This window comes from Callorhinus ursinus, unplaced genomic scaffold (assembly GCF_003265705.2).
Source record: "Callorhinus ursinus isolate GAN/ISIS: 27379988/994484 unplaced genomic scaffold, GSC_fseal_2.0 scaffold43, whole genome shotgun sequence".
Taxonomy (NCBI): Eukaryota; Metazoa; Chordata; class Mammalia; order Carnivora; family Otariidae; genus Callorhinus; species Callorhinus ursinus.
This window is the reverse complement of record NW_027397105.1, coordinates 12748705-12771571: the sequence shown is the minus strand read 5'-3', so window position 1 is coordinate 12771571 and position 22867 is coordinate 12748705. Positions and strand designations below refer to the sequence as shown.

At 46.6% G+C, this 22867-nt stretch overlaps 1 protein-coding gene across 1 annotated transcript in view; it reads left to right on the top strand.

The window, feature by feature from the left end:
- Positions 1-22867, top strand: part of USP22 (ubiquitin specific peptidase 22) — a 46958-nt gene that overhangs the window by 13226 nt on the left and 10865 nt on the right. The window contains exons 2-7 of the mRNA XM_025863873.2: positions 9042-9174; positions 15014-15127; positions 16751-16852; positions 17147-17316; positions 18239-18386; positions 21254-21359. Coding sequence (XP_025719658.1) covers positions 9042-9174; positions 15014-15127; positions 16751-16852; positions 17147-17316; positions 18239-18386; positions 21254-21359 — 773 coding nt within the window. The remainder of the gene's footprint in view (positions 1-9041; positions 9175-15013; positions 15128-16750; positions 16853-17146; positions 17317-18238; positions 18387-21253; positions 21360-22867) is intronic.

Below are 22867 nucleotides of genomic sequence, written 5' to 3'. Positions count from 1 at the left end.
GATGTAATGTATGGTGATTAATATAACAATAAAAAATTAAAGAAAAAAAAGAAACTTACCCACCATCTATGTACTTAACTGTTTAATTTCAGTTTGCTTGTATAGTGGTATAGGCACCAAGGATAGTCTTGCCCCCAAATGTGACACTTTGGCATATTGTGTATTCTGAATTAAAAGTTCCTTAAAAACGGCCCGTGAAAGAACACTCTGGCAGAGATAGGGAATTTAGAACCGAGAAAGCTGTATAATTTTTATTACTTTTTTACCAATTTATGGCCCAGCCCCAAATCTGTGTTTAATTCCTTAATAATTGAAGTTCCTGAACATAAGTTTTTGTCCTGTCAATTCCTCTGTGATTTATTGTCTCTTTGCCAGCTTTTTTCATTTCTTTGGGTCTTAATGTCAGTATTGGTCTCCATGTGCACATAATTAAACTTTGGTTCTTTTTCTTTGGTTATTCTGTCTCATGTCAATTTAAATCTTAGACTAGCTGGAAGAATCTTGAAGGGTAGAGGAAAAATTTTCCCCTTCAACAGTGGTTTCAGAATTGTTACTCTGCCCCTCCTCGGGGAAGCAGTGTTATCACCTGGCTCTCCTATGGCTCCTTTTGCCTTTTGTTTTACACCCTCCACTCGTTTCCAAGTTACTCAGGCAAGTTGTCCCATACCCTCTGCATACGTGTGCATTATCGCATATATTTATTTGTAATACAGTCAGATTCTTTTGTCCTGGTCTGCGCTGCATCCTGGCATCCTCTGGCTGCCTAACCAGTTATTTACAGGTTGGCATGTATTATGGTTTGCCCTTTGTGCTGTGAAAGTTAAGAAGATTAAGTAGGAAGTACGTAAACTCAGTTTTCAGGGACTGAAATGACCTACCTTAACAGATCTTTGAGGTTTGTTTCTTTCCTCTCATCTTATGTTGACCGGTACCTCCAGCAGATAGTAAAATTAAACCAGATTCAGTAGCTTTTATTATTGTTAGCAGCTCTGGTAAAAGGCTTTGGGGAATAAGGTGGAAAGAGCAGGTTAAAATGAGGTTTAGGAGAATCTGATCACTCCCTATAGACATTGACAACTGACAGTTGGGAGGTGATACAGAATTTAAGTTGAGAATAGCCCAAAGAGGGGAAAAAAGGGTAGCCCAAGGCAGGCAGTACCATGGGGATTTTGCCTTTGCTTCTGCCCAAAAGTGTGACCTGCACAGGTCCCCCAGTCTCTCTTGAGTGTCACTCATTTCTCATTTATGATAATACTGTTTAATTTACATAGCGTTTTATATTTTATAAAGCATTTTTCGTACATAATTTCACTTGATTTTGGTACTCGTAATACATGTTTTAGGTAGGCGTGGCAGGTAAGTCGCCTAACCTACCCAAGGGCACTTATTGTGAACACCAAGTCTGGGCCTTGAAATTAGGTTACTTTGAGTCTGAAGTTTGTGCTCCCACTAAGTTATTCTGGACTGTTTTACATCACCACCAAGTAATTCTCTAAACTCGGCAGACAGTGGCCATATGTCGTACAAATTAGACTCAATTTGGACCCTTCCTGGAGACAGTGTAAGATTGTATAGCTTAAGGATTCAGTCCAAGAGCACTGCTCCTACTTTAGACACCAGTCACGAGTCCAGATCGGCACCTGTGCTTGCAGCTGGTTAGGACCCCTTCTTCAGGTTCGGTAATTCGTTAAAATGGTTCACAAAACTCAGGGAAACGTTTACTTACATTTACCAATTTATTATAAAATAAGTGTACAGGTGAACAGTCAGGTGAAGAGGTACATAGGATGGGGTCTGGGGGGGCCCTGGGCACAGGAGCTTTGTCCCAGGGGAGTCAGGGTGCACCACACTCGCAGTGTGTATGATGGAGGAAAGATGTTCGGGTTTGAAGCCGATGGCCAAGAAAGAATTCTTGAGACATCTTTGGTGCAGAAAGGTGATGTTATTAAAGCTCGGGGACAGGACCATGGGCAGAAAGAGCTGCACCCAGGGTCGTGAGGAGTGGCCCATGATATACTTTCAAGTTGGGGGACGGAGTTAGGCACGGCCTAAGTCTCTAAGGAATTTTGGAAGCAAGGTTTCCAGGACCTTGAGGGGGCTAGCTATTGTTAGGAAAAGGTTATTTATTACGGCCTAATAAAACCTTAGTCATGAGAGCCTTCAGATATACATCTGTGGATCATATGCTTGGGGGGTGATTGCCAACATATATTTGGGGGAGTAGGGATAAAGGAAGTTTCCAAAGGAATTTTTTAAAAGATTATTTATTTATTTATTTGAGAGAGAGCGCACTTGAGCAGAGGGAAGGGGGGGGTCAGAAGGAAAGGGAGAAGCAGACCCCCGCTGAGCAGGGAGCGCAACAGGGGGTCTGATCCCAGGACCCTGAGATCATGACCTGAGCTTGAAGGCAGCTGCTTAACTGACGAGCCACCCAGGCGCCTCCAGAGGAATTTTTATATGTTAAAGTAGACTTACAGGCTCCTGGGGGTCGGGCTAAGATTGCCTTTTACCCTTAGCAAAGTATTAACATCGAGGCGCTTAAGTTCCTAGAGGAATGTCACGCTGTTTCAAGGACTTGTCAGTGGGCTGTAACAAGTAAGGAAATTTAATAATTTGTCTTCTGCCTTTGTTTTCCACATCACATGGGTGCATTAACCAACCCAGAAGCCCTCTGAACCCTGTCTTTCAGCATTTTTCATTAGGGCTTCATTACATAGTCATGATTGATTAAACAGGCACTGATTAGACATTACAGAGGCATGATTGATTAAATCATTGGCAATTGGTGGAGGTTGGGATGGGGCTGAGAGTTCCAACCCTCTGATCACATGGTTGGTTCCCTGGCACCCCAACCCCATCCTGAGGATATCCAGAAGCTTTTCAGAAATCATCTCATTAACATAAATTTAGACATGGTTGAAAGGAACTTGTGAATAACAAAAGATACCAATCAGATCACTTTGAAATTCAAGGGTTTTAAGGGCTTTGTGCTTGGAATTGGGAAGACCAAAATATGTATTTCTTCTATCACACTTAATGTCACTCTCACTTCTGTACCTCGAGGGAGTTGGGCTAAATAGATCTATTTGAGCTGAGAGAGTCAAAGACCTGAGTGTGGCTTTCTGAGGCTGGGAAATCTGAGGAGATTGTTTGATTTCAGTTAAGTCTTTGCCTTTTGGTGCCTCAGTTCATGTAGAAAATGGAATGTTTATTCCTGTCCCTTTGCTTATATCAGAGTCCCTGATGGTAGAAAAGTATTTTGAACCCTTGAAAAAATCATCAAAGAGAATGAAAAACAATTAAATTTACCTTCTTACAATTGTCAGATGTTAATAGATCAGTGGTGGTGGGAAGTCGTGCATTAGCTCTCAAGGTGCTGTCTCATGGTTGTCGCTTGCTTTAAGCTAGACTCAAAATTCCCCATACAACTGAGTCATCCCTGACTCATGTGCCCCTTCTGCCCCTGCCCCATCCTTCTTGGTATGGGGAGGAGGGTGTGAGAAAGAAGATCATAGAGATTAGGGTATCCAAGGAAATATTGTTAGTATTGGGGCCTCGAATGAATGGACTTTCTGTGCATTTCTTGAATTATGTAAAATCAGAACTGTTTATTTTTACGTTTTTATTTAAATTCCAGTTAGCTAACATACAGCATAATACTAGTTTCAGGTGTATATAGAGAGAGGCAACACGTCATGCAACTCCCATGCTTTTCACAAGTGCCCCCCTCATCCCCATCCCCCCACCCACCGTCCCTCTGGTTGACCACCACTTTGTTCTCTATACTTGAGCGTCTGTTTCTTGGTTTGCCTCCTGCCCCAACCCTGCCCTTTGCTCATTCGTTTTGTTTCTTAAAATTCCACACATGAATGAAATCATAGGGTATTTGTCTTTTTTTGACTGACTTATTTCACTTAGCATAATCCTCTCTAGCTTCATCCAGGTGGATGCAAACAGAACTGTTAAGTTATTGACCCCTGTCTGCTTTTCCTATTGATAAAAAATCCTAGCTGTGTTTCAGGATTTCCTTGCAGCCTACCGAATCTACTTGAATTAATTTATGGGAGAAAGGGATTTAATACAGAAATCATTACAAGGGCTCCAGGAGCAGTAGACTCTGGGTTGAGTTTCCTGGAACCCCCGCCAGCCTCCAGAATTCCGCTGCCTCTGCCCATCCAGGAAGGTTGCCAGTGTTGCCTCCCCAGCGGGATGAGCTGAGGGAGGAACCTTGCCGTCCCTGCCGCGACCAGCCACTCCAGAAAGCAGCCACCCCTGTGCCTCTCCCCGGCCCACTCAGACCAGTAGTGGGTGGTGCAAGGGTGTCCTACCCTTTCCCATGTCAGTGGGAGGGGGTTAGGATAGTAACAGCTGATGTGAACTATGTATTCTTTCCTGCGGCTGCTTTCACAGGTGACCACACACTGGGGGGTTTAGAACAAGTTCTGGAGGCCAAAACCCCACAGTCTGGTGTTGGCAGGACCACGGCCCTCCAGAGGCTCAAAGGGAGGAACGGTTCTGGCCTGTTCCCGCTCTAGGCCCCCACCCTCCAGTTTCTGCCTCCTTCACCTGGCCTTCATTCCCTTGTCCAAGGTCTTTGTGACCCTCCCAGGGACACTCAGGATGGCATTTAGGGCCCACCCAGATAATCAAGTGTAATCTCATCTCTACACCCTGAACTTAACTACATAATGCAAAATTTTCCACCTAAGGTAACAGTCTCAGGTTCTGGAGATTAAGACAGGGACACATCTTTTGGGAAGCGACTGTCAGCCCACTATAAATCCTGATACGTACAGGCACTGGCCTCAGTACATTAAAAAACAGCCATTTAATCCTCGTAGTAGCCATATGAGGTAGAAACGTGTCCACATTTAAAAGTCAGGAAACCGAGGCAGAGAGAACCGTGTAACTTGTTTGATCCCACAGCGAGAGTGGTGGAAACTGGAATTGGACCCGTTCCTGTGCCCTGTAACAGATGCTGAGGGGGTCACGGGATTGCCTACAACTGGATGCAAGATCCTTAAAGAATTAACTGGAAGTCAGCAGCTGGCTTTGATAAGTAATGGACATCTATCTAATTCTTTTCACTAGTACTTGGCAGTAGTAATCACTTGCCTTTGTTTTAACATCCTGAGATTTGGTGTCAAACCTACAAATGTCTTTATTACGTGTACTGCTTCTTGGGGCGTCCAGGGTTATTTCGAGCTGCTCTAGTTTCTGTGCTTCAGCTTTCGGGGGTAAATGCACTCAGGAGACAGAACTCATGTAAGTCAGCCGTTGCTCCATTTAGGATCTAGAACTGTGCTGTCCAGCACTCCAGTCACTAGCCACATGTGCTGTTTGTAATTACTACGAAATAGAATAAAAAACCCAGTTTCTTGGCTGCCAGAGTCACTTCTCGGTAATGACTGCTGTAACGGACAGTGCAGACCCAAAACACTTGTAGCATCATAGAACCTTCTGTTGGATAGTGCTGATAGAAATTACAAAAGACACCATCAGAGACAGATTTCTGCTTCTGTGCTTAGTGTACTCTTGCCCATCGCTGGCTGCTTCGTTACTGTTAGGGAACTGGTCTCCCAGCTGTTGGATCCATCCACCCAGTAACGCCTTCAGTGGTGGGCGCTACACCGCCTCCAGGTAGCGTCTAGGTGTTAACACACTTCAGTGAGGTTGCCCAGACGAGGAAGTTAGGTCCTCACTTACATGCTTTCCTTCTTGTTCTTCCCAAGAGCAGGTCTTCCCACTTTGAGTTAATTTTCTTTTCTCCATAAGAACTGAAGTCATACCCCTTGTTAGAAACATTTATTCTATAGAATTCCATAGAATTTGAACAGAAATTGTATACAGACTTTTCTGATTTCTCCAGTTGTCCTCAGTCAGGTGTGGTTGTTGCTCCTTTTAAATTCCATAGCGTTTGGTTTGTCTCTCAGTATAACCACATCTTTTATCAGTGTGTTTATTATTTTGTATTATGGCTTTTTATCCCTCCTGTTAAAGCATACTCCTTGATGAATTTTTTTTTAAGATTTTTTTTATTTATTTGATATGTGCTTTAAAATGAATATAGAGCATGGGCTTTGTTTGTTTATTTTTAAAGATTTTATTTACTTATTTGACAGAGCGAGAGAGCACAAGCAGGGGGAAGAGTAGAGGGAGAGGGAGAAGCAGGCTCCCTGCTGAGCAGGGAGCCTGATGCGGGGCTTGATCCCAGGACACTGGGATCATGACCTGAGCTGAAGGCAGATGCTTAACCATCTGAGCCACCCAGACACCCTTATTTATTTTAATTTTTAAAACGATTTTATTTATTTATTTATTTGAGAGAGTGTGCATGCGTGCATGGGGAGAGGGAGAGAGAGAATCCCAAGCAGATTCCACACCCAAGTGCAGAGCTCAACATGGGGCTTGATCTCACAACCCTGAGATCATGACCTGAGCTGAAATCTAGAGTCAGACACTTAACCGACTGAGCCACCCAGGCGCCTCAAGCATGGGCTTTATTTAAATGAAAAGGATTTAGAATCCTGGATATGTGTGTGCATTTATTTATATTTGAGGCTTTCTTTCCCTGACCTGGTAGCATCAGGACATGATCAGTTTCTGTGTGTTTAGCTATAGTTTTTTTGTGCAGCTAAGATTCTTGAGGATCTTTTTCCTCAGGCAGATTCCTGTTTCATGAAATTCTGCAAAAGAACAGGTGATAGAGCTTTACATTTGAAGTTCAGGGCTTAATTTTTATCTTTTTAAAAAACCTTTTGTGTGTTTTGGGGTGCCTGGCTAGCTCATTGGTTGGGTGTCACCTCTTGATTTCAGCTCAGGTCATGAGATTGAGCCCCAAGTCTCAATCTCTCTCTCTCTAGAGCCCCAAGTCTCTCTCTCTAAAGCCTCTCTTTCTAAAGTAAATAAATCTTTTTAAAAAAGTTTTTGTGTGTTTTAAGGGACAATTAGTTATGTAATGATCCAGATAAGCTTATATTTTCAAGGTAATGCTACTCTTGAATTTTTTTGTTATATAAATAGAATTGGATTTACTGTTTTAAAGTTCATAGAGGAATTTTTTAAAAGAAATCATTATAATGCCTCTAAAATATCCTGACTGGGGCGCCTGGGTGGCTCAGTTGGTTAAGCGACCGCCTTTGGCTCAGGTCATGATCCCAGGGTCCTTGCTCAGTAGGGAACCTGCTTCTCCCTCTCCCTCTGCCTGCTTGTGCGCACACTCTCTTTCTCTCTCGAGTGTAAATAAATAAAATCTTAAAAAAATTAAAAAATATCCTGAGTGATAAAAATAAAGGACACCTCTTAATCTTTCCCATTCTTTGTATCTGTAATTGTAGTGAACAGTAAATGGAGTCTAGCTTGTGGTTGTAACTACGAATCTTCAGGAATCTGTTGCTTACAATATTTATAGCCAAAGGGAAATTTTCCGTGATAACCTGAAAGTATCATTGGCTTACATCAAATAGAACTGTATACGTAATTTAGACACGTCCTCTGTATTCCTAAAAGCAATTATGGTTACTTAATTTCTTTGATTTATCGCTAGAAGAATCAATAGATGATACAACTATTTATACTACTGTGACATTTATTTTTGTTTTTGTTTTAAAGATTTATTTATTTGAGAGAGAGAGAGAGCATGAGAGTGCACGAGGTGGGGGTGGGCCAGAGAGAGGAGCTTGTCTGTTTTGTCTTACGGCCTGTGGCTTGCAGGGCTCTCTTGTCTTTGAGGAGCATATGCCCCTGCACCCTCCCTGGCCAACTCCTCTGCACCAGTTCTCCCTCCTCTTGGAGGCTGACAGAGTTATCAGTGTCCCTACACGGCTTCCCTTTAGGCAGTTACTATCTAGGTGAAAACTGATTTGTGTTTTATGTAAATATGGTTTGAGCCCGGTCCCCAGAGCCTCTCCTTCCTCCATGCCCCCCGCTCTAGGTGAATGCCCTGTCACCCCTGGGCTTGGCACTTGATTTGATCTTGTGTGTGCAGAGCGAAGCTTAGGAGGGGCTGCTTCCAGGCTGAGGGGCCTCCTGGGGTTAGGCACGTCCTAGTCTCCATTCTAACTGTGTCACGCACACACAGGTCACAAGCATATATACACTTAAGTAACTCTTCAGATGTCAGAAGAGCGCAAACCTTCCCCAGCGGGTGGTTGTGAGCATTGAATGAGGTACATCATCTGAAGGCCCGCGGCACCAGCGTCTAGAGCGCACGCAGCGGGGAGTGTGTAATGTTTGTGTTGGCAGCGCTTTCTGTCTTAACCTTCCCTTCCCCGTACCCTGTTTATTTCCTCCTGGCCTTCATCCCCCTGCTTCCTGCCCACCCATCACCGCAGAAGAAAATCCGACACCATGGTGTCCTCTCAGAGGCTGGAAATTCAATTTGATGATCTGCAGGGAGTTTATAGTTACTACTGCGGTGCAGAGGTCATACTGGGCTAGAAAACAGTGGTGGTCTTGGGTGGTTTGGGTGTGTAAGAATTATCACTGCTCGCAATGGCTGAGATTAAAATTTTAGGTTTCTGTGGTCTAACTCTTGGCAACAAACTTTCTTTTTCTTGTTCTTCTGTATCACTTTGACTCATGTCCCTCTCTGCTGGTTGACGATGGCTTGTAAATTGGCTGTGGTCTTGAGACCTGGGATCGCAAACGTACAGTGATGTCCACGGGAAGGGTGGCTAGGCTGAGAGTCGCTGGTGTGAAATGGGGAAGGAGACTAGAGGGTGGGCAGCACCCCGTCGGGACTGGGGAGGAGACTGATGGCTCCTAAGGCTTCATGTGGTAAACATCTGAGCCGCTTATGGGTTTTGGTAGTTGAGATTGTGGGCTTGAGCTTTCTTACATGGAGCTAGTTTTGAGCTAAATGAGCCAAGAGTACCTTTTGGAGCAGTTGAAAGGATTAACAAAGAGCTCTCTTGTTGAGTGAGACTGGTGATACCCTGTGATGTCCTTTCCTCCCACTGCCTTGTTGGTTGTGGATCACTTTGCTTGACCACTTTCTGCCCTAGAACGCCTGGTTTCTAATTCTCTGCTCTCAATTTCAGGCGAAGTCGTGCGTCTGTCACGTTTGTGGAGTCCACCTGAACAGGCTTCACTCCTGCCTGCACTGTGTCTTCTTCGGCTGCTTCACAAAGAAACATATCCACGAACATGCCAAGTCCAAGCGGCACAACCTGGGTAAGGCGCCCTCCAATGCATCTCCCTGGCACAGCAGCCCCCTGTTCCCTGACCTGTGGTTCCCAGCACCCCTCATCCCAGGGGCCAGTCCGAAATCCTTGTGGAAGTCCAGGGGCGGTGAAATACCCAGGACTCAAAGGGATTATGCACCTAGCCTGCCTTTAGGCATTGGAGTTGAAGTTAGTATTTTATGTAACTTGAAATGATCAATTACAAAGGCTCACTGTTCAGCTCTTTCTTTAATGCAGCCTCAGAGCCTTCTTTCCCTCTGAAAAGCATGGTTAGGTATTCGATGAGGCAAGAATTCGCAAAGAAAGATCTTAGATGCAGTGTTGGGTTATTGATGTCAGCATGGCTGACAGCCCAGCTGGGTGGTTTCTGTCACTTTCTATAATGGATTTTCACTGTTCTCGATAACACAGAGTCATGAAAAGGCTAACAGCACTGTGTCGTCAAGATAAATTTATATTTCTTATACTTACAAGTTCCAACTGTCACACATTCTGGAAGTTACACAAAGCACAAGTTTTGTCCTTGGCTTTATTTCTAACTATGCTCCTTAAATGTTTCTCTCCTTCAGAATAATGTTTTCAGTGATGGTGAGGTTTTTAGGCTGTCCTTAAGAAAATCACTTTCGAAAGGTCCAGGCCAAAGAAACTTCATGGGGGCTCGGTGATTCCAGTTAAAGATCTTTTTAGGCCTTTTTCGATAGTAGAAATAGTAGAAATGGAATGTACTAACTGAGTCATCCCTCTTGGACTGCCACACTCGTAACTAAGAACTCACAGCAAGCGCTCGTAAAAAACCTGCTTGGAACAAGGGGACTCAAATTGTGATGATGAGCTGATTGGCCTTTTTGGAAAGAGAGCTTATGGTGCCTGTGGTGCTCTCATGAATTATGTCCCACGGAGGAATGAGGTCATCCGTGATCTCTTACATTGACTAACCAGACGGAAAAGACACTCCTCGGGACAGTATGGGTGTGACAAAATTATGTACCATTTACTTAATGTAGATACGTGCTTTCACAATATAAATGAAGAGTATTCCTGCCATGTCTGTATCTCAGACCAGACCCACGTAGGCCTCTCTGCTCTTTTTCCTGGGCTGTGACTTCATGGGCTTAAAGGGTTATGGAAAATTGGAAATCTATTTGCACTTAAAAAAGCTCTCTGAAGAATCTTACTATTATCCAGAGTCATCTATAAAAATCACTTCAGAAATTTATTCATTTCGTCCACCTGACTGAAACTCTGTGTGGGCTTTTGCTAGAAAGCATAAGTTTTAGAAAGTTTGCTTTCAGAAACAAAACCTTGAAATGGGAGAAAGATCAGTTCTTTGCTGTGTTAGAGTCCCTTAATTTATTTAAACAATATGGGTATTGTTTGCATATGTGTTTAACCAAGCTAGAAATTAGATTTCTGTGTCCGGGTGGGGAGGAGGGCGGCGGGCACAGGAGGGGGAAGCTGAAGTGTGAGAGTGACCCAGGGCAGCCTGACTCCCACCTCGCCCTTTGGTCTCCGTCTTTCCCGACTTGTTGAGAGCACCTGCCCACCCTGCACCCTGTGCATCTCACTACCGCTCCCACCTGCCATCTCCAGAGCAGCTTCTAGGCTGTCGACATTGAGGTTTTTACACGGAGCATTTTGCAGGATGTCCAAGGGCAAAGTAATTGAGCAGTGGTGTGGGGACTGAGGAACCTCAGTTTTCATCACGTTGCATTAAGGCAACTTTGGTCAAGTTGCTCCACCTCCCAGGGGATATTCAGTAGTATAATGTTGGGACTGGAAGTAGAGTATTGGGAAAATTCTCAGCGCATCTGGTTTTTAGTTGGAGTAGTATAAGAGGCCTGAACTGAGTCTTGTCTGAATATTGTGGATGATGCACTTAAAGATAGAGTATTAGTAGCAATAAGGTCATTGTCGAAGGTCTTGTGGAGGGACAGATGAGGAAGGCACAGGACAAGGAGAGTCTGATGGAGGAAGGTTCTACTTCTTGGTCCATCCTGCCCTATAAAGTTGCCTTAATGCAACGTGATGAATAAATACACCCTTGAGGAGAGAGAGCTTACTCTCATTCGGGGTGTTCCCTCCGATGGGCTGGCGTACTTCCAGTTGACTGTGGGACCTGTTGCGGGAGTGTAGGTGACAAACGGGGAGCTGTTGGATTTCATACCTTCTGGCTTCTTACACTAAGTCTCAAAGTACTTAGATTTTGCCACCATGAGCCACAAAGGTGTAAAAGTAATGCCTTTAGCCTCGTTCCATGTGTCTTAGAAGAGTTACTTTCATTGCTCCTCAAAGAGCACGTGATGGTGGGGGCGGGATATCAGCTCTCACCTAGCACCTGGTGGTGGTCTCCTTCCGTTCTCTAGGTCACCCTGTGACCGAAGGGGAAAGGACCATGCGTGGTGCGGGCAGGCATGGTGCCTGTGTCAGCTGTGGCTTTGCGAACTCCCAGTGTACCCCCATCTCGACTGTGAAATGATTTTCCAAGGGAACTACCTTGATTGTAGGTGTTGCTTTTATATTTTATATTGAGGTGAAATTCACAGAACGTACAATTAAACAGTTTCAAGCGTACAATTGAGTGGCATTTACTCACCACATTGTGCAAACACCATCTCTCTACCTCAGAACTTTTTCATCTCAGAAGAAAACCCCACCTCCAGGAATGAATTCTCCCTCCCCCAACCCCTCCCCCACCACCTGAAATCGCTAATCTGCTTGTTGTCTCTCTGGATTCGCCTATTCTGAATATTTTATAAAAGGAATGGTACAGGGCGCCTGGGTGGCTCAGTTGGTTAGGCGACTGCCTTCAGCTCAGGTCATGATCCCAGAATCCCGGGATCGAGTCCCACATCGGGCTCCCTGCTCAGCGGGGAGTCTGCTCCTCCCTCTGACCTTCCCTGTCTTGTGCTCACTCTCTCACTCTCTCAAATAAATAAAATAAAATCTTTAAAAGGAGTGGTACAGTAGATGACCCTTTGTGTCTAGCTTCTTTCTCTTAGCATGTTTCAGGGTTCATCCATGCTGTAGCGTGCATCAGTAATTCATTCCTTTGTATGTTTAAGTGATCGCACATTGTGTGGATCTTCCATATTTTGTTAATCTTTTCGTCCATTAGTGGACATTTGGGTTGTTTCCACCTTTTGGCTCTTACGAGTCATTCTGCATTAAACACTTGTGTATGAGTTTCTGTGTGGACAAATGTTTTCATTTATTTTAGATCTATTCCTAGGAGCGAAACAGCAGGGTCATATGGCAACTCTGTGTTGGATTTTTTGTGGGGCCACCAGACTTTCCCACAGTGGCTGCACTGTTTTCTGTTCCCACCAGCCTTGTATGAGGGTTCCAGTTTCTCCACATGCTGGTCAACATTTACTTTCTTTTTTTTAGTAACTCTGGCCGTTATGATGGGTGTGAAGTGGTGTCTTATTGTGGCTTTGATGTGCATTTTCTCAATGACCAGGGATGTTAAATGTTTTTTTTTTCATGTGCTTCTTGGTCCTTCATATATCTTCTTTGGAGATATGTCTGTTCAAGTCACCTGTTCATGTTTTTAATTGGGTTGGGTTGTCTTTTTGTTGTACTTTATGAGATACATATTTTTTTTTATTTTGGATATATATATATATATATATATATATATATATATATATATATATTCACACACACACCCCCCTCTTGGAGATATATATCTCTCTCCTGGATAATGAACCCTTACCAGATATATGCTTTGCAGATACTGTCTCCCATTCTGTGGGTTGTCTTTTCACTTCTTTAATAATGTTCTTTGAGGCACAAAGTCTAGTTTTGATGAAGCCCAATTTATCAAGTTTTTTCTTTAGTTGCTCATGTTTTTGGTGTCAAATCTGAGTCCATCGCCAAATCTGAGGTCATGAAGATTTAACCCCCCTAGATTTTCTTCTAATAGTTGTATACTTCTAGTGCTTTATTGAGGTTGCTGATGCATTCTGAGTTCATTTTTGTATATGATGGGAAGGTCAGGATTGAGCTTCATTCTTTTGTTGGTGGTTTTCTGGTCATGCCACCTTTTGTTGGGAAGGTTGGTGTTCCCCCACTGAGTGCTCTTGGCACCATAACTGGCATCATTCGTTTTACACGGTGAGTGAATTGTTGGGTGTGGAAAGGTGCCTTGAAGAAGAGCTTGTTTAGGAGGACTTGAACACACATTGAAATATTTATATGCCTTCCTCAGGCGGGTAGTTGTGCTGTTGGCTGTATGCTAGGCATATATATATGTATATATATATATGTGTATATATATATATGGGTATATATATATATATATATATATATACGGCTTTTGTTTTTTTTTTTATTTTTTTTTTTATTAGAGAGACGGGGGCAAGGGGCAAGGGGCAGATGGAGAGGGAAAGAGAGGATCTCAAGCCGACTCCCCACTGAGCGCAGAGCCTGCTGTGTAACTTGCTTGGCATATTTTTTATTGAATGTCTCTGCTTTCCTGAAAATTTCTGTCATCCTCATTGTAGTCTGTCTCGGGCTTTGGTATCCCATGCCAGGAACTATCCCATTCAAGGAATGCACAGTGCCAAGGGGCAGCCAAGCGCTCTGCAGCAGCTTTGATGGCAACTTTCAAAGAATTTGTGGGAATTTTGTCAGTTTTGGGTGAGAGGCAAGGGGTAGGTATGGGACTCTTAAATTGGGCTCTACTACATCTGCTTTAGAGGACTTTAAAGATCCCCCACAATATTACTGATGTGTCCTGGCAACTGAAGACACGGACTCTGATACAAGCTGTGTCGTATGAAGACATGACTGCGCGCTAGGTGTACTGTAAAGTTACAAAATCACCATACAAACCTATGAGCTCTTAGTGCTGTTACCGTCACCACTACACCAAAGGGGAAGCTGAGGCTCGGGGAAGTGGAGTAATTTATCAGAGGTGCGTAACTAGTAAGTACAGAGCTGGGATTAATCCCAGTTATTCTAAATCTGTGCTCTTTGTGCTGCATTGCCTCTCAGACATCTTCTGTTGCTTGCTGAATCCAAGCCAGAAAAGATTCTTTTTAACTGTTGAATTGAGGCACCTTTCTTCCAGGTGCTTAAATTAAAGGACTTTATCTTACTTTATTAGGAAGTAACTAAGAGCCAGTTTTTATAGATGATGCAGTTGAGAAAATGCATAAGACCCACTCACAGGTGGGCAGGAGTCAGCTCTGTGGGTCAAGAAGTGAAGATTGTCTGGGTAGAGGATATTTTACCACTGTCAAAGTAAGAGTAGGCAGACCGCTGAGGCATTCCTTTTTGTAGTCGTATCAGGAATTCTAGATGTAGTAAAACACAGTTATGCATGTCAGGTGGCTACGAATCCTTATGAGCTGATCATACTCTATGAAAGTTTTTCCTTTTTTTTTTTAATTTTTTATTTGAGAGAGAAGATGAGCACAAGCTCGGGGGGGGGGGGGGTGGGCGGGGCCTGAGCCCAAGGCAGCCGCTTAACTGGCTGCCCCTTCCTTGTTTTAAGTACCACTGTTTCAGAGAATAGATGGAGCGTCCTGGTCCTTGAGGTCCTTTATAAAATATGGATGTGACGCCTCTCATTCTCACATTCCTCGGCCTCGGAAGTCCTGAGCTTCCAGGGAAAATACACATACCTCACCTGCTTAGGATAAAGGTCTGAAGTGGGAGGTGAAATCCTTTTATAAAAAGAGGTTTCTATGGTTTGAGAGTAGGGGAATGGTGGAAACAGTAAAATGTCTAAAACACTTAGCTGTTTCCTTTGTGACCTTATTAAGTGTTACCTTTAAGTTTTTAATTCAATTTGATCTCTCTTTCCCTCTTTCTCTTTTCAGCCATAGAGCTTATGTATGGAGGCATCTACTGCTTTTTGTGTCAGGACTACATATATGACAAAGACATGGAGATCATTGCCAAAGAGGAGCAACGGAAAGCTTGGAAAATGCAAGGTTTGGTTTTGCCTAGATTTACGTTGCCTGTTTTGGTTCCTACTTGTGCATTCCCTCATGTCTGTCAAGGTCAGGGCTTATCAAGAGAAAGATCAATATCTAGGGAGAAGGTCAGAGTCGGGAGATGGGATAGCCTCTGGGTTTTTGCAGGTTGGGTCTTGATTTGGTGGGAAGAACCCTCACAGCTGCTCGCTTCCCCCTGTAGGCGCCAGTTGAGGGTCCCGGAGAAGCAGGTGAGGTGACTGGCCAGACAGGTGGGCAGGCGCCCTCTGCAGGGGGCCAGGGGAGGAGGGCTGAAAATGCCAAGCTTTTCCTCATGGTGTGGTCTCTCTGGCAACCGGCCGCCTCCACGAGCCCACTGGGAGTCACCTCATTAGAAGAAAGATGCTCCTAGTGCTCTTAGCACTTAGGAAATCATAAGGGTTTGAGGAGCCTCGGGGCAGGGACCAATATGTGTTTTCTGGTCCCAGCGTGGGGTTCTCTGGTGCTGTCAGTTCCCTGTGCTCACACGTGCGTTCTTCATCGGATGCGTAGTCGGGGGTACACACAACAATATGTGGCTGTTTTCCCTATTCTTTCTTTTTTGTTTCCTTGATTTTTTCTTTAGTTTTCCATTTTTGGCAGTTGCTGTAACAGTAAAAGGATTTTACAACAGTAGGACGTATAGTTTACCCCACTTGACTAGTGAGCATCTCTCAGTGAGCAGAACTTCCACTGTTTATAGAGAGAACATGGAATCCCGGTATCTGCTTTACACTTTTTGGCCTTAATAGCTCTGCTTTCAAACTCCCTGTTTTTTTGAGAATGGAACAATAGAAACAGGTGCTCTCTGTGATCGGAATTGTTTGTATGTAACACATCTTTTCTGGAGAACAGTCTCTTTAACCAACTTCCTATTCTTTTCTCCCTCAAAAATTTAGTAACATTGCAACTAAGTCTGAATATATTATTTCTCTGGGAAGAACATTTTACCCACAGGAGCTAAGAAATGCATGGCCCAGAATAAAACAGAACTCTTCTAAAATAATTCTACAACTCTGTGTGTCAGTGAGATAGTATGTCTAAAGTTCATTGAATTTTGCAGAAATTTTAAGTCACATGGAACAAGTAGCTATTAGATGAATTGTGACAATTAGCATCTGCACCATTGTCTGTGGTATTGATTAAGTCTTCTGTGGGTACGGCTATTCAACACGATGTATTTTCAAACTGTGTTTCAGCGAGTGCGTTTTCTCCCTGTGCTTTCACTCTTTCACGGGAGACCCCTCATCTCAGTGCCAAGTGTAGCATTTGCCCCTGGGGCTGGTGCAGTCTCGCTACTCAGGGATTAAAGGCTTTGCAAAAAATCCCCGTCTTGGCATTAGCGTTATGGTAGCGTTAATTGGAGATGTTGCCTTTCTCACAGGAAACCGCTTATTCACCACACATTTTCTAAAAGAAACTCCTCCTAAGTATTCTTTTTAGCCCGTTGCAGTATAATACGGTTCAACAAAGACCTCGTGTTGTGGCTGCCCCTCTTTGAAATACAAGCTGATAAGTATTCTATCACCATCACTTTTATTTACAAACACACTTGATGAAAAGTGAGTTCATGGCAACGGGAACTGTCTTCCATCTGCTTAGGCGTTGGGGAGAAGTTTTCAACTTGGGAGCCCACCAAACGGGAGCTTGAACTGCTGAAACACAACCCGAAAAGGCGAAAGATCACCTCCAACTGCACCATAGGTAGGTGGGCAACAGCGCCCATAGCGGTGGTTTGTTCTGCCAGGAAGGCTGGCTTCTGTGGGTTTAAAAGTCGATGTAAACAGGTGGATTTCATAGCACAGTTCTCCTTAAGCCTTTGTATAAGTCGTTCATCATTCCCCCCCCCCCCAACTTCTGGAGCACCTGTTCTCCGGGGGAGGGGGGAGCTGGGGTGGGTAGGCTTAGGGGGGGCCTCATGGTGATGGACGGAAATGGTCCCTGCCCTGGGGCTCTGATGGTCTGTCCTGTAAGAAGACTCAAGTTTATTCTGCCCAGGTTTGCGGGGGCTGATCAACCTTGGCAACACCTGCTTCATGAACTGCATCGTCCAGGCGCTCACCCACACGCCGCTCCTGCGAGACTTCTTCCTCTCCGACAGGCACAGGTGTGAGATGCAGACCCCCAGCTCGTGTCTGGTCTGCGAGATGTCGTCGCTGTTTCAGGAGGTGAGTGCTGCTGGCGTGGGGAGAGTACCATTTCTGTGACCGCGTGTACTTTTCCTTTATAAAAATCAAGCTCACATAATAAAGGAAGGCAGGTTTCTGGAACCTTGCACAGGGAATAATACATGCATTTCTTATGAAACATTTTTTCCAAAGGGAATTGCTAGGGACTATTGGCATCACTTGGAGGCGTGGTGCCGACTTGGAGGATGAGAAGGGGCCCTTTGGAGGGGGCGCAACCGGTGCGAGACATTTGTCTGTAAATGCTGTGGTCGTTCCATCCTCCTCATTGTCTGTCGTCCTGTTCTCAAGGAGAGTGGCCCTTGTCGTCTCTTGCCAGGTCTGTGTGTGCTCCACCAGAACACCTGTCTTGGTGGCCCTCCGCCCCGCACATCAGGTTCTGTTCTGCTTGGGGCCTAGGCTGCACTCACAGCGGGACAGAGCTCAGGCGTGGGCTCAGGCGTCCCTGGGCGGGATCCCCCACACCTAGTGACCGAAGAGGCTGCCCAACTACAGATCGGGGCCATCGCCTGCCCCTGGCTGCCGAGTGCACCCACATGTGCTTCAGGGGCCTAGCAGAGGAGCCGGCGGGTTCTGCCTCGTCTGCTGATTCTTCAGTACCTCTGAGCGCAGCCTGGTGCCGGCCGCCCACCTTGTGTCCGCATGGGGCACTCCCCATTCCTCATTTTGGCTTCTCTGTAGAAAACCGACAGTGGGAAGGGACAAAATGATTCAAAAAGTCCAGGGAGTCCACATGAAAATACATTTTGGAAAAAAAAAATAAAAGGGGAGGGAGTAAATCCTTTTGTCCGAGTAACCGCAAGAAGTTCTAGGCGGTGGTTACGGATTTTTTTATCGTGTGTGCTTTGTGTTCAGAGTGTAGTACTTACTCCTGACAGTTTTCCTCCTCTCCGTCTGTGAGCAGTTCTACTCGGGGCACCGTTCCCCCCACATCCCCTACAAGTTGCTGCACCTGGTGTGGACTCACGCGCGGCACCTGGCGGGGTACGAGCAGCAGGATGCGCACGAGTTCCTCATCGCCGCTCTGGATGTCCTGCACCGGCACTGCAAAGGTGCGGCTCCGCCCCGGTTCTGGGGGGGGGCACAGTGGGGGGCATGGGGGCGCGGTTGGGGGGCTGCTGCTGGACGTCCTGCACCAGCACTGCAAAGGTGCAGCTCCGCCGCGGTTCCGCGGATTGGGGGGGCGCGGTGGGGTTGGTGCCCGGACGCCCTGTACCGGCACTGCAGAGGTACTGCTCTGCACCCCGGTTCCGCCATTCCCCCCGCCTGGGGTAGGGGGCGCTCTCAAACACCACCCCGGGGGACTCCTGGCACTTGTGTTCTAATTGTATTGTTTTTCCTCATTAATACCCCAGAGAGGTTCTTCATAGTTTAAGAGGAGGAAATGGTTTGGGGTGTCATCTTCCGACCTTGCTGGGAGGGGAAGAGCATGGCGGTTGGTCCTGTAAAACCCGTAGCATGAACAGAACTCTCCGTACTTGATGGGCCTGGAGTCCTCTGCTGCCGGCTTCCTCTCGGCCTGATTGTGAGGGAGCGGGTCTGCGGCTCCTCCGGGTTACCATGGCCCCTGACACGCCAGAAAATTCCATATATGCTCCAAATGCAGCTGAACCATCAACAGTGGCTCCCTCCCCTGGTGGGGTCTCCAGAAGGACCGATCATGGCGCTAAAGTCGCCAGAAAGAGCTGAAAATACAAAACTGGGCCTGCATGCTCTCCAGTGCTTCCCTGACCCTAAGTCACGCTCATTTTGGGGTCCAGCCCAAGGGCTTTCTCAGGTCTCTCTCAGGACTTCACTGGGTCTTGGCTTCTGTCCCACAGTTGGGCTCCCAGAAGGAGGCAGCCCCCTCAGGGGTCTCAGACGTGGGTGGGTTTGGATAATCTGGGGGAGGCAGCTCTTCGGGCTCGGGGCCGGAGGTTAGGACTGAATAACAAGCCACCGCGGGTCCCTCCTCTTGCCCTCCCTGTGGCGGGGCTCCCAGTCTGAGGGCCCTCCGCCCGCCCAAGTGTGCTGACGCAGGGTCCGCTGAGGGGCATTCTCGACCGTGATGGGTCACAGTCCCCTGGAGGGCTCCTTGCTGCTTCTGTTCAGTGGGTGTGGAGTGAGGTCAGCCGTTTCCTCCTGGGTCCCCGGTGATGCCAGTTCAGGGAGCGCACCCAGGTATAGCTGACGGGGGTTGGGGTGACGAAGTTACCTGCTTACCTGTGGCCTCTGGGCTGGACCGGTGGGTTGTAGGTGATTCTGTTAGACCACAGTTCTGTTCCCCAGGCCTCCTGCTTAGGGAGTCACGGGGCTACAGTCACGGGGCTGCTCTCCCAAATGCCCTGTGAGGTCTGACAGCACAAGTTCGAGGCCAGCCAAACTCCGAATACGGTGCTTGTTCTCATCAGCTGTCAGGGCTTTGGGTTCTGGCTATTTTGTGTACTTAAGTGCTTTTCTCCTGAAAAACCTATACATCCTTTCAGTGCTCACCCGAGGAGCCAAATAAATAGTGCTGAATAGCTTAGGTGGGGTTTGGTTTCCTAGTATGAAGTATAACATACAAACCGAAAAGAGCCGCTGTGTAAGACCATTAAATTATCATTCCGAGCACTTGAGGATAATCATGAGGCTTCTGTAACCAGCATTAGTCCTAAAAATCAGCCGCTTCAAATGCATTGCTGGGAAAACATTCATCTGACAGAAACATGATGCAATGATCATGATCCACTTCTCTGACATAATTCTGTTTCACACATCACAAGAAATGTCTCATCAGAGGCAGTGTGTTCCAGGGTGCCTGGGTGGCTCAGTCGGTTAAGTGTCTGCCTTCGGCTCAGGTCATGATCCCAAGGTCCTGGGATCAAGTCCCGCATTGGGCTCCCTGCGCAGCGGGGAGCCTGCTTCTCCCTCTCCCACTCCCCCTGCTTGTGTTCCCTCTCTCTCTTTTTCTGACAAATAAAGAAAATCTTAAAAAAAAAAAAAAAAAGCAGGTGTTCCAATTTCTCCTTCAGCCGCGCTAGTTCACTTGGCTGGGTCGTGTTTTTATGTGGTTGCGAGCATCGGGTATCTTTTGGCTTATTTTCCTTTGTGGTTTCCTATATGTATTTTCCTGTATCCTGACATTTTGTCCCATGAACTTGAAATCTTTGTGGGTAGCATTTTCTCTCTAATCTCTCTAGGCAATTTGCTGTCAAAAGACCTAGTGGGCATCCTTTATTCCTAGGTAGTAATTTCACTTGTTTGAGAAGAAACATATATACAGATAAACACAGTCTATCCTCTCTGGTTGAATGAAAGTTCTATAGTATGTATTTACGACATATATTGTGTTCCAGCATGTAAGCTTTGTATTCGTATATCTGCCCCCGAATGTATAAATAAAACCCGTGTTGAACTAGAGCGGATAGGAGTGGTACTTATCTAGGTGCAAATGCTTAGAAAGCAGAGCTGTTTGTGAAGTTGCAGGGTGCGGGAGCTGATGGGGAAAACAGACCGACGGGAGTCCTGCAGAGATGTTTTCTGAAGTCGGGGCGCCGTGTCCGTGCTGCGCAGCGGGGGAGCAGGCATTCCCTGGCAGCGTGGGGCGCCCCACCATGGCAGGGCCGCTCAGTTGTTCTGTGGGGGGAAAGGGGAATCTGTGACTCTCCCCAGTGACTGGGAGTTAGCTACATCATGGCATCTAGATAGAAGCCAAGCGGATTTTAGGGAATGGAGAAAAAGAAGCAAATTGAAAATAAGCTAGCTGGGTTGTTTCCTCTTTTTCCTCCAAGTCTCCTGGTTCGAATAAGGGTCCTCCTGTGCCCTTGTGAAAATATCGGCACTTTGGCTTCATCAGCCTCTGCAGGTGAATGGCCTCGCACCTTGGGCCGGTGGCTCTTAGGAAGCTTGTGGACTCAGGGGCCCAGATGCAAATCACACAGCTGTGATCTTTCCCCAGGTGACGATAACGGGAAGAAGGCCAACAACCCCAACCACTGCAACTGCATCATAGACCAGATCTTCACGGGCGGGCTGCAGTCGGACGTCACCTGCCAAGTCTGCCAGTAAGTGTGCGAGGCTTCCCGCACAACACCCGGTGTTCTGGAACACGAGAGGCCGCCTGGGCTGTGCTGAGCAGACCGTGATGTGGGACCCCAGGTCCTGCCCATGAGACCGACTTGGTTCTAGGTGCTGCTTTTGGAACATCATGGGACATGTTCAGCCCACAAAACTGCTGTGTTTTGAGCAGGTTTTAGAAGTTTAACACTTAGAGCCAGAAGTTTAGTCCATGCCCCCACGGCTCTGGCTCTTCGGTGATGTGTGGATGAGTAGGTGGTGTGGCTCTTACAAGAGGAGCCTTTGCAGCAACCGAACGTGGAGCAGGACGAGCTGAGGTTAAACAGCCAAGCCATCAAATGTGTTGAGATAAATCAGCTCCAGTACAGGAGGCCCACAGAGGAGCAGGTCGCCCCGAGTGCTGCAGGTCGTCTGGAGCAGGTCCCCAGGGCCATCTTTGTTCCCGTGCACACCTGGGAGGGTGTGCCCTGAAGCTTCTCCCCGCCACATCTTGTTCTCCCAGGAGCTAAATAAGAGCCCTGCCTTCCGGAGGGACTGGTGCACACCTGGCAGATCCTTGGCACCCGTGCTCCAAAATGTGTTGCTTTTCATGTCCCGGTTTCCTTTCCCATGTTCTCCAGACTGGTGTCCCTGATTGTTCACAGCTTTGCTCAGCGTGCAGAGCTTTGATTTCCAGGAGGAGGATGCATGGGTCAGTGAGGTTGCAAGAACCCTCCCTTTCGACCTCCGTGCACACTCCTCTGTGTTTTTCAGTTTCAGGGTTTTAAAAAATCCTGGTCACGATCCACTCAAGTTATTTCAGAACCTCTGCTGGATTCCCACGTGCAGTTGGTAGAGGACAGAGGAGATATCGGGAGGGGAGCGGTTCTGCCTGGGTCACACACCCAGTTTTCTGTGACGTAGACACCGTCACGGGCATTGCTCCAGTGTTTAGAGGCCCTCCTTGTCGGCTCTGGGCTGCTGAATTCCGGTAGCAGGAGGTTGTCTCGGGTTTATGTCCTGTTTGAGTATCTGGAGTGAAGTTCCCAGCCTGTCCTTCACGGTCCGTGTCTGCGAGGGAACCGGCCCTGTTAGGTAGAGCATCCCATGGCACGGCGCTGGCTCGGTGTGTTCTCTCCACGGGCAGTGTGCGTGGAGCTCTAAATCGCTCCCTGGACTCACGGTTACCAGTTGCTCAGATGCTGCTGAGCTAGATCCATCAATTCAAAACTTCCGGACGTGGGGCCCAGGGGTCTGTCTCTGTTTTCAAAAAAAGCTCAAATGATCGTAATGATTTTCTGGGTTCTGAAACTGTAGCTTTCGGAGTGGCCTCTGCCGGAAGTGGTTTACCTGCTCTTCCTCCACAGGGCCCCCTCGGGGGCCCAGGACGTGTTGGGTGGGAGCAGCCCCTCATTTTGTAACCTTCTATATCATCTGGACGGAAGGGCAGAGCTGTGAGGCGATGTGGATGTTGTGGGCCAGGTGCGCCTCGGAGGCTGTGTGGCCGTCCATTCTA